At 37.7% G+C, this 12,128-nt stretch overlaps 1 protein-coding gene across 1 annotated transcript in view; it reads right to left on the reverse strand.

Annotated features, from left to right (window-relative positions):
* RDX (radixin) overlaps window positions 1-12,128 on the reverse strand; it is a 50,780-nt gene that overhangs the window by 24,261 nt on the left and 14,391 nt on the right. The window contains exons 3-5 of the mRNA XM_063330640.1: window positions 8,553-8,636; window positions 3,410-3,505; window positions 189-463 (exon numbers count right to left, since the gene is read on the reverse strand). Coding sequence (XP_063186710.1) covers window positions 189-463; window positions 3,410-3,505; window positions 8,553-8,636 — 455 coding nt within the window. The remainder of the gene's footprint in view (window positions 1-188; window positions 464-3,409; window positions 3,506-8,552; window positions 8,637-12,128) is intronic.

Genomic DNA, 12,128 nt, shown 5'->3' on the forward strand with positions numbered 1-12,128 from the left:
AAACCCATGGTTGTGACACATCTTTAGAGTCTAAATTAAGATCTCTTAAATTTTACTAGCAAAACATGCACTCTTAAGAAAGCTACCATTAAACGCACACTATCACTTAATATTTTAATGATAAAAAACATGCTGTAATCAAGTTTATATGCAGCAGATAATGCAAAAACATACGTAGTCTCACTTACCGCTGCGGGAGAAGTCTGTCATTGGCTAGGTAGCCTAGTTTATGTACCTCCTTACTGTAATCTCCATACTTGGACTGCACAGCATAAGAAGCCAGAAGAACGGCAGTTTCTGGTGGGCAATATATTTCATCATTTAAGATCGCTTCTTTGACTTGCAGGAAGAAAAGTCTCTGAGTTATTTCCTGAATTAATTCTTCAGATACATCCTCTGGAAAAAACTTGGCCCTGAACTTAAACTGCAAAGGATTTTCTTTCCTTACGTCTTGCTGGGTTACCTGAGGGAGACGAATAAAGAAATAAATAAAAAGGGAACTAAATGGTATATTAATGTAATTAACTCAGTAGTAATCAACTCTTTAGCTCCTCTACACTGAAATCCAGTCCTTCCTGACAAGCCTATTGTGGAACTCACTGAAGGTTCACATGGCGCTGAATCAAGTAGACCAATCTGGACAAATCAGACAATTTTGAAATGCTACTCGAAAGCTGTTTAAAAATTTTTTGTAGGCTTGCATTAATTTGTATTTATCACAATAAAGATCTAGAAAAAAAGAAGTTGTAATACATATTAAAAAAATCAAAACTATATCCAACACACTATATTTTAACATCAAATAATGCAGTGATTGTTGAAAGATACGTTGATAATAAAATAAATCTCGTACATCCCGATTCCTCAAGCACCTTATTACACATTTAGTTTTATGTGCACTAGTAGGTCCTCTAGAATTTCTTCACTATGCATGAAATTATACATCTGTTTGCTTGACTTGTAGGAAGTATCAAAAACTGCAAATATAATGCAACCGTTTAATCACATATGTAAGACAGCATAAGTACTATAGTCAACATTTCAGACGTCAATTTTAAAAGTTTTGCTCACTTTTCATTGTTGTCCAACTGCTTCTGATTTACACACACAGTATTTCACTTTAATCTCACTAGTGAATGATTAGTTGTGCTCTTGCCATAAAAAACCCCTTTATTTGCACATCTACTTCGCGATTTATCAGATCTTATCTGTATTTACAGCAAATATTTAAATAGTAACTTACAAGTTAGAACCAGTTTATGATAGAATCATAGAACCATAGGGTTGGAAGGGACCTCTGGAGACCATCTAGTCCAACCCCCTGCCAGAGCAGGGTCACCCAGAGCAGGCTGGACAGGAACGCGTCCAGGCGGGTTTTGAATGTCTCCAGAGAAGGAGACTCCACCCCTCTCTGGGCAGCCTGTTCCAGTGCTCTGCTGCCCTCAAAGCAAAGAAGTTCCTCCTCATGTTTAGGTGGAACTTCCTATGTTTCAGTTTGTGCCCATTACCTCTTGTCCTGTCACTGGGCACCACTGAAAAGAGCCTGGCCCCATCCTCCTGACACCCACCCTTTAAGTATTTATAAGTGTTGATAAGATCCCCCCACAGCTGTCTTTTTTCCAGACTGAAGAGACCCAAATCCCTCAGCCTTTCTTCATAAGAGAGGTGTTCCAATCCCCTAATCATCTTGGTAGCTCTCTGCTGCACCCTCTCCAGCAGTTCCCTGTCCTTCTTGAACCGGGAAGCCCAGAACTGGACACAGTACTCCAGATGCAGCCTCACCAAGGCAGAGTAGAGGGGGAGGATGACCTCCCTCGACCTGCTGGCCACACTCTTCTTGATGCACCCCAGGATGCCATTGGCCTTCTTGGCCACAAGGGCACATTGCTGGCTCATGGTCATCCTGTTGTCCACCAGGACTCCCGGGTCTCTTTCAGCTGAGCTGCTCTCCAGCAGGTCAGCCCCCAACCTGGACTGGTGCAGGGGGTTACTCCTCCCCACTTGCCCTTACTGAATTTCATAAGGTTCCTCTTTGCCCAGATCTCCAGCCTGTCTATGTCTCTCTGTATGGCAGCACAGCCTTCTGGTGTGTCAGCCACCCCTCCCAGTGTTGTGTCATCAGCAAACTTGCTGAGGGTGCACTCTATCCCCTCATCCAGGTCACTGATGAATATATTGAAGAGGACTGGACCCAGTACTGACCCCTGGGGAACACCACTCGTCACTGACCTCCAACTAGACCCTGTGCCCCCAATCACGACCCTCTGAGCTCTGTCTTTCAACCAGTTATCTATCCACCTTCCTGTCCATTCATCTAACCCACTCTTCCTATGACGATGATGCATTTAAGAATCAAATGTTACAAGCTTTAAAAAAAAAAAAAAAAGATAACTGCCTTAGTCTAACTTAATGAAATCAGCACACCCTTGCTGCTCCTGTACTGCACCAGCAATTTAACTTGCTAAAGACTTCCATAGAGCCACGTCTTCTGCATTTTTCACAAATGATACGCCAAATCCTGTACTCTCCAACCACTGGAGGCAACTCATTAGGGCTAACAAAAATATTTGTAGCACGACAACATTTATTGCATATGAAACAAGACACCTATCAAATTCTAGAAGACAGCTTTGGTGGTTAGCAGGTTTAACATGCTGGATTTACCATAAAAGAGAAGTAAAGATTATATAAATGCAGACAGTGGGACTTGCTCCTAAAAACTTTCCAATTTACCTCCTAACACTGAAGATAAAAAAAGGTATTCTTTATTAAGTTCAACTCAAAAAAGAAAAAAATCTCTTTATTCTAAACATTGCCATTAATAAACTGACAGTCAAAACAAAAAGTTACCACTCAAATTCATAATAGAATTTAAAGTAAAATGACCTGCTTCCCAATAGCTGGGAGATACAAGGTGCTCAGTGCTGTTGGGGAAAAAGGAAACAAAAATTATCCTACAATCTACCTATTAGACACCTAAACAGAAGTTTAGGAGACTTATTATTGCTGCCTTGTTTAAAGATCTATAGCTGTAGACATGCAAATTCCTGAAGCTCAAATACCTCTCACACACACCCACCCCCCTAACTGTAAAACATTTATGTTATTGTATTTTGCTACATGAAAACAGGAAAATCATATGAATTTAAGTTTTCCTAACACATGCATCACCATGGTACTGGAAATACAGGAAGTGGCATCTCCGTCTCAAATTAAATGTTGATGCAGCTTTGCATATTCTTTTATAACTAACCAAACTTAACAGGGTATTTTGCCATTTAAAGCAAATGAAAAGCAATTTTTCAACTAAATTTGAAGCCAGCTGTATATCACCTACAACAGTAAAGCAGCAACCCTTAGAAAAGTATACTTCAAACTGTACACTTCCCTAATATTAGGGAATTCTTACCTTTTTATTTAGCTTCAGCCAAGTTGAGTAGCCTTTGCTGTCCACATACTGTAGCCCAAAAAACCAGACTTCACGAAGACCAACAGTTTTCACTACCTAAAGATAAATGATCCATAATCATCAGTAATCACTACAGCAGGATTTTTTTATGGTAACGAAGCTACAGAAACCATCTCAAACTGAAGTGTAATCAAGTTTTAAAAGAACAAAAAAAATTAAAATAGTAGCAAAACATCAGGTTCAGAACAGCATTCAGCTCAGAGTTCTAAATAAATTCAAACACCGTGTTGTCAAACTACTAATTGGAGTGTGCAGATTACTGCATACATCAAACTCAGCACCTGAGTAGTACAAGGACCCTGATATTTCAAAGCACATCTGGGAAGTAATCTGCAGACCTACAGACAAGTAAGGTTATTTCAACAGAAGACAATTGGTGAAACTATAATAAAGAATAATCCTTATGGACAAGTATGAGGTAATGAGGATGAATCACCTCCTTCAAATATTTTTAAGATCTTCTAAGAGTTAATGATAAAAGGGATAAGGACGATCTAGCTGATAAGCCATACATGGATTTCCTGTAAGAATTCTGATCAGGTCTATCACCAAAGGCTACTAAAGAAACAAAATTGTCCTTGAATAGAGGGAAGGTCTTTTTATGGATATACTAGTTAAAAAGAAAGCAAAAAAACCAAGCGAACTGTTTTCACAACAGATTTTTGTAACCACTAGGGAAGTCCCCCAGGACTTCATATGTGATCTGTAAAAAACGATGAAACTGATGTGACGAAGTCTGCTGTAGAAAATCTTACATAAAGATCTGTCAATGAACAGTAAAAAGGAAGACAAACCTCAATAAAAGAATGTATTTAATAAAAACAAAATACTGCGCATAAAAGACAGCAACTTTATTACGCGAATAAGGTTCTCATTGTAAAGGGAAAAAGCAACAAAGCCATTATATTACTATACACGCCTATGGTATTCCCAAATCTCTAATACTACATACGGACTGGTCACATCAACTTAAAGGATGCTGCAGCACTGGAAGTGTTTCAGAAACACTGAGAAGAATGATCATTGACATGAAAAATTTTCTGCATAGCTAAGAACTAAAGCTACTGACAGAAACGAGGAAAGGAGAAATATGATATTGGTCTAAAAACTTGCAGGGCATGTAGAAGGAAAACAGGGAATGATTATTCATTACTTCTCATAATGTAAGAATTAAGAGAATCAACAGAAATCATCAGATAGCAGGTTCAAAGCAAACAAGAAGCAGCACTTTTGCTACACAGAGTATAATGAAACTGCAACTATCTTACAAGTCTTTTGCATAGTAAAAGTACACGTGGATTCAATAAGCAATTAATCAGAAAGGCCCAGCAAAGATTATTAAATAACTGTAAACTCTGGTTCCAAAAGACTCAGTATGACAGTACTTACGTATGTTCTCAGGTTGGACCATGCTGGCAAGATGGTTTACTGAAGGCTGTTATATGGAAGCATTCAGATGCATGTGAAGTAAATAGAATTTTACACATAGATCCTCCTCCATTTTAAAGTAGTACTATCGGGTTGCAAAATTAAAATTTTGACAATTAGAAAACGTTACAAGATAGCTGTGCAAACCAACTTCTGATGCCTTGCATATTATTACTTAACAATCACTCAAGTGTACCTTTTTTCCTCCTCTACCCTTTCACCTTCAAGCTCCAAAGCACAGAACGGACAATGTTCATGAATCCAACCTGATTCCTTTAGTGAGGAGTTATTTTCTCTAGAATTCCTACATCATTTACTTTAGAACATAAGAAATGTTAAGAACCAGTTTATGTTACTAACATGGTCCTGTGTAACATTAAATTAAAAGACCTGCTGCTTCTTCTGGCACAGATCTCCTATATGATGCTGATCAAACTACTTAGTGCTTTATCAGATGACTCTGAGAATGCTCTGCTCTTTGCAGCTGTCAAAGTGGAGCCTTTGTACCTGATCAGCTCTCTCTGAGCTGCGTAAGTCAGTAAGAACGGCAGATGCTCAACAGCTCTGCCCGTAAGGCATAAAGAGACAAGTGCTTATGCTCACGTCAAAACATTTTGCTCTCACCTGCTAACTACGGCCCTTCGACTGATGGGCACGTTGCACGTTATTTAAATACAGACAACCTGTCTACTGCGTTGCAGAGTTACACATGCTTGCAAATCAACACCAAAACCAGCTTACACGTTAGCCTGTTTTACTTCAGACTCCACAAATAAGGAAAAAGCACCATCTATCACTGCCTCTCAGCTCAAAGCAAATAGAAAAAAAAAATTTCTGAAACTTTGTTCCAAGATAATATAAGCACTTAGGCACTGCAGTCGTGTAATATGAGAAAAAAAGTAGACAATGGGAAACCTAGGAGTTTGATTCTGGCTCAAAACATTCATGAAATAGCTTTAGGCAAGTCTTAATCACACCTGTAAAACAGCTTTATCCACCATCACATCCTACAACTTGACTATTAATAGGCAATAAAAACTTCTGGGAGAATAAAAGCAACCACAGCAATAGACGTGTTTTGGCAAATCAAGACATACACATAAAGACAACCTAGCAAGAATTCCATTGAGTCAGCTTCCAAAAAGATCGTAAGGGAGGCTTCTGAGGTATCTGGAAAGGACAGTGAGGTGTAGCTTGAAATAAAGGTGACAACCCTCCCATTCTTTCTGAATGGCAACTACAGTGAATCAGAGGTACTGATGCTCAATACTAACAACTTACTGAAAACAAGAAAACAAAACAACCCCCACCATTACCGCTAGCATGCGGCAACAGAGGCGCCACAGGTTCCTCCTGTCCTAGCAGACTCAGGGATGCTACATTGGTTGACTAAAGGAGGACAGATGCCCTCTTGCCCATTCTGACAACTGACAGGATAGACAGAAGGACTGATGATAAGTCTGTTAAGACAACTTCTGAAATGAAAAAAAAAAAAAAAAAAAAAAAAAAAAAGGAGTTTTGCAATAAATAAGATCTTTACTGAGTTTCACAATGGAATAGAAAAGAGAAAGCCAGAGACATCAAATGCTGAATTTTTGTCTGCTAGATGAAGATAATGAAAACACACACATGGAATGGGAAGCAAATCAACAACTCTAGAAAACACCAATTAAAAGCTTAAAAGAACCACTGACTGAAAAAAAGGGCAAGTTGTTCATCAAAACCATAGAGGAGCACTAGACAACAGCTAAATTCATGGAGAGGTTATTTTCTACAAGCAATAACCAGCAAGTCTGCTGTCAAGTCCACCATAATTTCTGCGTAAACCTTGAAGGCTAATCCTCTCAATAACAGTTGTATTCAACTCTCTTTCTATAGAGAGACAGCATAACTTTGTCTGAAAATTTCATGCTGGTTTTGCAATACAGTTCAGCTCTTGATGTTACTCTGTGGAATTCACATATGAATTTAAGATCAGGCTGAAAACGCTTCTCTCCTCACACGCAACTATGCTGGTTGATTTTGCTTGACCAAACAATTTTTCAATTTAAATTTCCAGTAGTCGATTGTAAGAGCTGGTGAGATGTCAAATGCCAGGCAGTGAATCAAGGAACAAAGTTGAAGAGAGCATGAAAAAGAATTGAGAGCTGTATCTTTGTTCCAGGCTTGTGAATGCCCCAATTTGCATGAACCTGATTACCTGGGCGCAAGACGTTACACAGTAGATGGTCACCCCACCCAACGCTGCATGGCAGAAGATAGCAAAGGTTGGCAAAAGACAAGTTAACAGCTTGAGGCTTCTGTGCCACAGAGAATACCATACTTTCTATTTGATGGTGGTGTTGGTTAGACAAAAAGCAGGACAGCCCCTTTCTTCAAGAAGCCTTTGTAAGAGTCATGAAGTCTATTCTGATGTAGAGGCTGAAGATATACTGCTACTCATGTTAGAGAAAGGGGCGAGGGGTAGGAGCTTAAGAGTCAGACAGTCATTTCAAACAAAAATTGCAAATGAAATTTCGTTCATCTAAAAGAAAAAGCTCAGTGTTACAAAGCAATAAACATTCTCCTCCTTTCAACTTATATACGAAGACATTTAATCAACTCTTCAAGGTCAATTAAAAGTTTAATTAATTTTAATTAAAAATTAATTTAATTTTAATCAAAAGTCTTAAAGAACTCTTTCAATGTGTTACATTCTCTTAATACCCATCATTACATACCTTAAGTATCTAAAGTGGAGTGGACAGAAACAACAGTTCTACTAGACACAATTGCTGATACGGTTAAACTGTTCTTGAAAAATAATTTCAAATATTTTTGCATTTTTAACTAAATTCATATATCTTGGATCTAGATAATGCAATGTATTTATTGGTTTCTTGTGGAAAAACCAAAATGACACATTGGCTAGCTTCTATTTTCAACATTTTCTAGAACGCTCCACAACCTAGATCAAAGAATTTTTTCAAGATTCTGATGGCTAACATCGCATGAAACGAATGAGAGAACAACCCTTTTTAAGAAATCATTCATTTAGCCCGTTTGACTGGTGTACGACAGAGACACTACCAAGTGAGAATGTGTAATTCTGAGAGTTCTGCAAATCCATAAGCACATTAAAGCCATAATTTTCACTTTTCGATTTTTTTTTTTTTTTTTTAAACTGCATCATAGGACAACATTACTTTTCTAACATTCAGGAAGTAAAAAAAAAAAAAAAAATAAAATCTACAGCTTCCATTCTTGGAAAAAAAATTAAAAGATGTTAGCTTTCCTTAATGAACTTTTATTGTTACATTAATTATTAAATAGTGAAGTCTATATCAATTTCTCATACGTGTAATTCTAACAATTATATTGCAGTTGCAACTATGATGATTAGACATAAAAAATACCATTGATTTCAAAGCAGTTCTGTATATGATTCAACTGAAGCTTCACTGTTAACCCATTTACACAGAATTATTCTTTGAATCTAATACTTTCCATAAGAAGAAACGAGGAAGTTTAAATAACTGAGCGCATAGCTTAGATAATGTAAGAAAAAACATAATCTACACATGACAACGCTTCCACTTTCTCAAACTATGCCTTAATGCCCACAATAGTTTTATGTGTTTGTACACATATATACAGAGAGACACATTTAAGTTACCTGATCAAAGAGTTGCTTGCCTGTTGTATTGGGCTGGATGGCAAATTCCAACTCTGCATCCATTGTGGTTACTCTGACATTGATCTACAGAAAATAAAGTAATATTTAAATCATCTTGTAACAGCGTAATGCTTCTATATGCTGTGATTAGCCTGTAAGAAACAATATATGGCCAAGTAAATTCAACAACTTGAATGGTCTTGTGTACACATAGAATACCGTAGATATAAAAATGGGAAATTTGAATCTGCAAAAAGTCTCTTTTCTTTATTATAAAAACATATTCAGGACAATAATTAACACTAGGTTTGATGGTCAAACCAGAGGACAAAGTTCAAAACCAATTTAATGAGATAGCTGACACAACTACTGAACACTCCAAGAACACTGGGACATTCAGCTACTGGGCACTTTCAGTGTGTTTCCCAAATGCGTACAAAAGAAGAAGTTCTAGTCATATATGTATCATTTTAAGGTATTTATACTCAGCAATAGAAAAAGATATGCAGCCTCCTGCCCTGCCATTTCTAAAACTGAGAGGTTCCATGGTCTTAAAGTATAGGACTAGGGCTTGTATACCTCAAGACAGACTAATAGCAGATTTTTCATCAACGTAAGGAGGAACTATGGAAGTTAGCTCCCCTTAATATTGATCCTATTCAATTCCCTTACTACCAGACTGAAAAACACTGCTCTGCAATGAACTTCTTCCTTCTCCTGAAATAGAGGACCATTTTCTAGCTGACTCCTGACAGTCATTGTTTTCATTTATTCTAAAACAAGCAGTCAAATATTCCAGGAGATATCTGGATGCCTCTCTTACATGGAAGTATAACAGCCTGTTACAATTTCTCTTCAACTGGTACACACAGAAGTAAGAATTTTCATGAAACAGAACACAGTACTAAATGCACAGGACTGTCTTCACACTGTTAGAATAGTTCTCCATTCCTATTGCCACAGTATCACATTTTATTTACCTTTAGTGAATAGGAAAACAAAGTGTTAAAGGTCAAATCTACTTTGTTATAAATGCAAAAACCAGAAACATGAAATTTATTTAAGGCCCACAGATATATTCTAATTTCTCTCTCTACTATAAAGTATAAAACATGAATAAATTAGGGCTTGTATTACAGGTTCTTGCACTACTTGATCTCTGCCTGTGTAAGCCACCTCCATTAACTATTTCCCTAATTTTGCCACCAGGTGGAATACTTTGAGAAGCGAGAGTCTGGAAAACTCTCTTCAAGGCAGAACACAGAAGGGAGATCTAAGGTGTGAAAAAGAAAACTGGACAGAAGTTTGTCTGTGCAACAGATTAAGCCTGTTCACTCCTTTCTTTAGTGTCAAGGTAAACAAGGTAAACAACTTTAGGCATGAGCTTCGACACACAAGACAAGAGTAGCAGGAGTCTGAGGACCTCTGGGTTATAGACCTGCAAACAAGGAAGATAGCAGGGGGTTAGCAAACTTTTGTTGTGTGCAAACACTGATAAAGAACAAGAGTTGAAGGCTTTGGAGTAAGAGATAGTAAACTTATATTGCAAAAAAAAAAAAAAAAATTGGACGGTGTATGTCAGAAGAAGGGAAGAGAAGTGTTTTCTGTAGATTCTCTCACTCTGCCCATTTTGAGAGGGGAAAAAAAATTGCTTATTCTCTAACAGAACAACCCATTTTAAATAGTAGGTCTAAGTCACTGCCAGTTGCACTGGTTTAAGCACAGAAGGGTTGCCCCTTAATTACAAGAAATTAATTTTTTTTAAGCAGTTTTTCAATTTTAAAAATGAAGTCTACTTTAGGACAGCTACAAGGAAGCAAGTTACAAAGGATAAGGCTAAAATGTAAGTTTATTAAATGCCAAAGCACTCTGTTATGTAACAGCACCATTGCCAAAACAAGAAGCGTCACAGAAGATCTACAAAGCACAGCAAGTTCAACTAATTGCAGCAGACTTCTTAAGAGTCGTGGCAGAACCTTCTTACATGAATATCCTTATAACAAATGTCATCTCCTACAAATGCAAGAACTACTACCTGAAAGTCTATATCCCTCACAAGAACTAAAATACTCAAACAGTAAAATAAGAGATGTAATAGAGAGGCAAACTCAACACAGATTCTGTTCGCTTCTGGATGTTAGTGCCTCAAATAAAAGTCAAGTGCTACCAGAGTACACAACTGCCCCATCTGCCATAGATACAAATACACGTCAGGAGTTTACACCTGCTCACTTACGTGCATTACAGTAACTGCTTAAGTCTTCAGCAATTTTCTTTTTCTTTGAATTTCTGATTCACAGATCACCCAACTGCTAATTAATATTTACACTTTCAGTTCTACTAAGAAAGTTGCAAATTATATAATAGCAATATTAAAATGTTACCTTTCATGATATGAGTAATTTAAGAAGAGACTCATAAAGGCAACACTACACTTGATCGTCTTCCTTCTGAAGACATTTGGACTGACTTTGATTTTTGGTGTACAAATACTGAGCTTTTACAACCTTCTAACACTGTTTCACAGCTTCAGTTATTTCTGGGCATGGAAAATAAGGAGGTTACTTTTTGGGAAAACCTAAGACCAAGCCCAGAAGGTTTACTTATCTAATCCAAACCTCCATCACACAGCATGCTCTCAACAAAATCAAACCTCTGGTGTCAGCTGTGTTTTCTGTAAAATAAAGCTAACCAACAACATTAAGAAGAGTCACAGGGGAAATTCCCACATTATAAATACGGCAGGGAATCGAGAAAATGCAGGCAGAGAAAGAAGGCACGGTAAATTCAGCAATGGACTATCACTCATATAATCTGCTGCTGGGTATCCAGCTACTTTGAAGCAACACTTCTAATGTCACACTGGTGACAGGGGGAAATTACCTGAACCACAAATTATGAAGACAGACACTAATCTGAACGTGATTACCCTGAACCGACTTTACCACATGAATATGGAAACAGGAAGGAGCTCTTGCAATGGTGACAAAAGAAATGTATGAAGGTTTCCTGTAGCAAGTGTTGGAAGGCTACCGCTGCTCATACCACAAGACCCATTTAATGCCCGCTTTTCACTCTTGCTCTCACCAGGATTACATATCTTCCTTCAAACTTCAGAAACTATGACAAAGCACTAGACAAGACTTAGCCAATTACTTCAGCTGCTCAGTCGCAAGCCGAGTCCCGTTCTGCTGTGCACAGGCTCACAGCAAGAGCTGCAACAAGTTTCACTTGGTATATTCACATGCAATTTTGACTGAACTCTGAGTAGATGCCTTCTAAGGATCCTACTCTGGTAAACCAATCAAGAAACTCTGTAGGTGGTTCTGCGACTCATAGGAGTACACCTGAGCAAACATCCTTTTTTTTTTTTAACTTTAAAAAGTGGTTATATGCAAACATTATTTTTGGTGCAACAATTTAACAATTTATATCACTTATCACTGACATAGAGATCTCTATGCAAATATTAAGTATAAAATGTCATGGTGATCATGTCTGGTAAATACTTAAAAATGCTATTGTAGGGTAGTAACTGGGTAACTAAAGACTTTGTGATTCCTCTGGCAAGGTCCA

This window comes from Chroicocephalus ridibundus, chromosome 1 (assembly GCF_963924245.1).
Source record: "Chroicocephalus ridibundus chromosome 1, bChrRid1.1, whole genome shotgun sequence".
NCBI classification, from domain to species: Eukaryota; Metazoa; Chordata; class Aves; order Charadriiformes; family Laridae; genus Chroicocephalus; species Chroicocephalus ridibundus.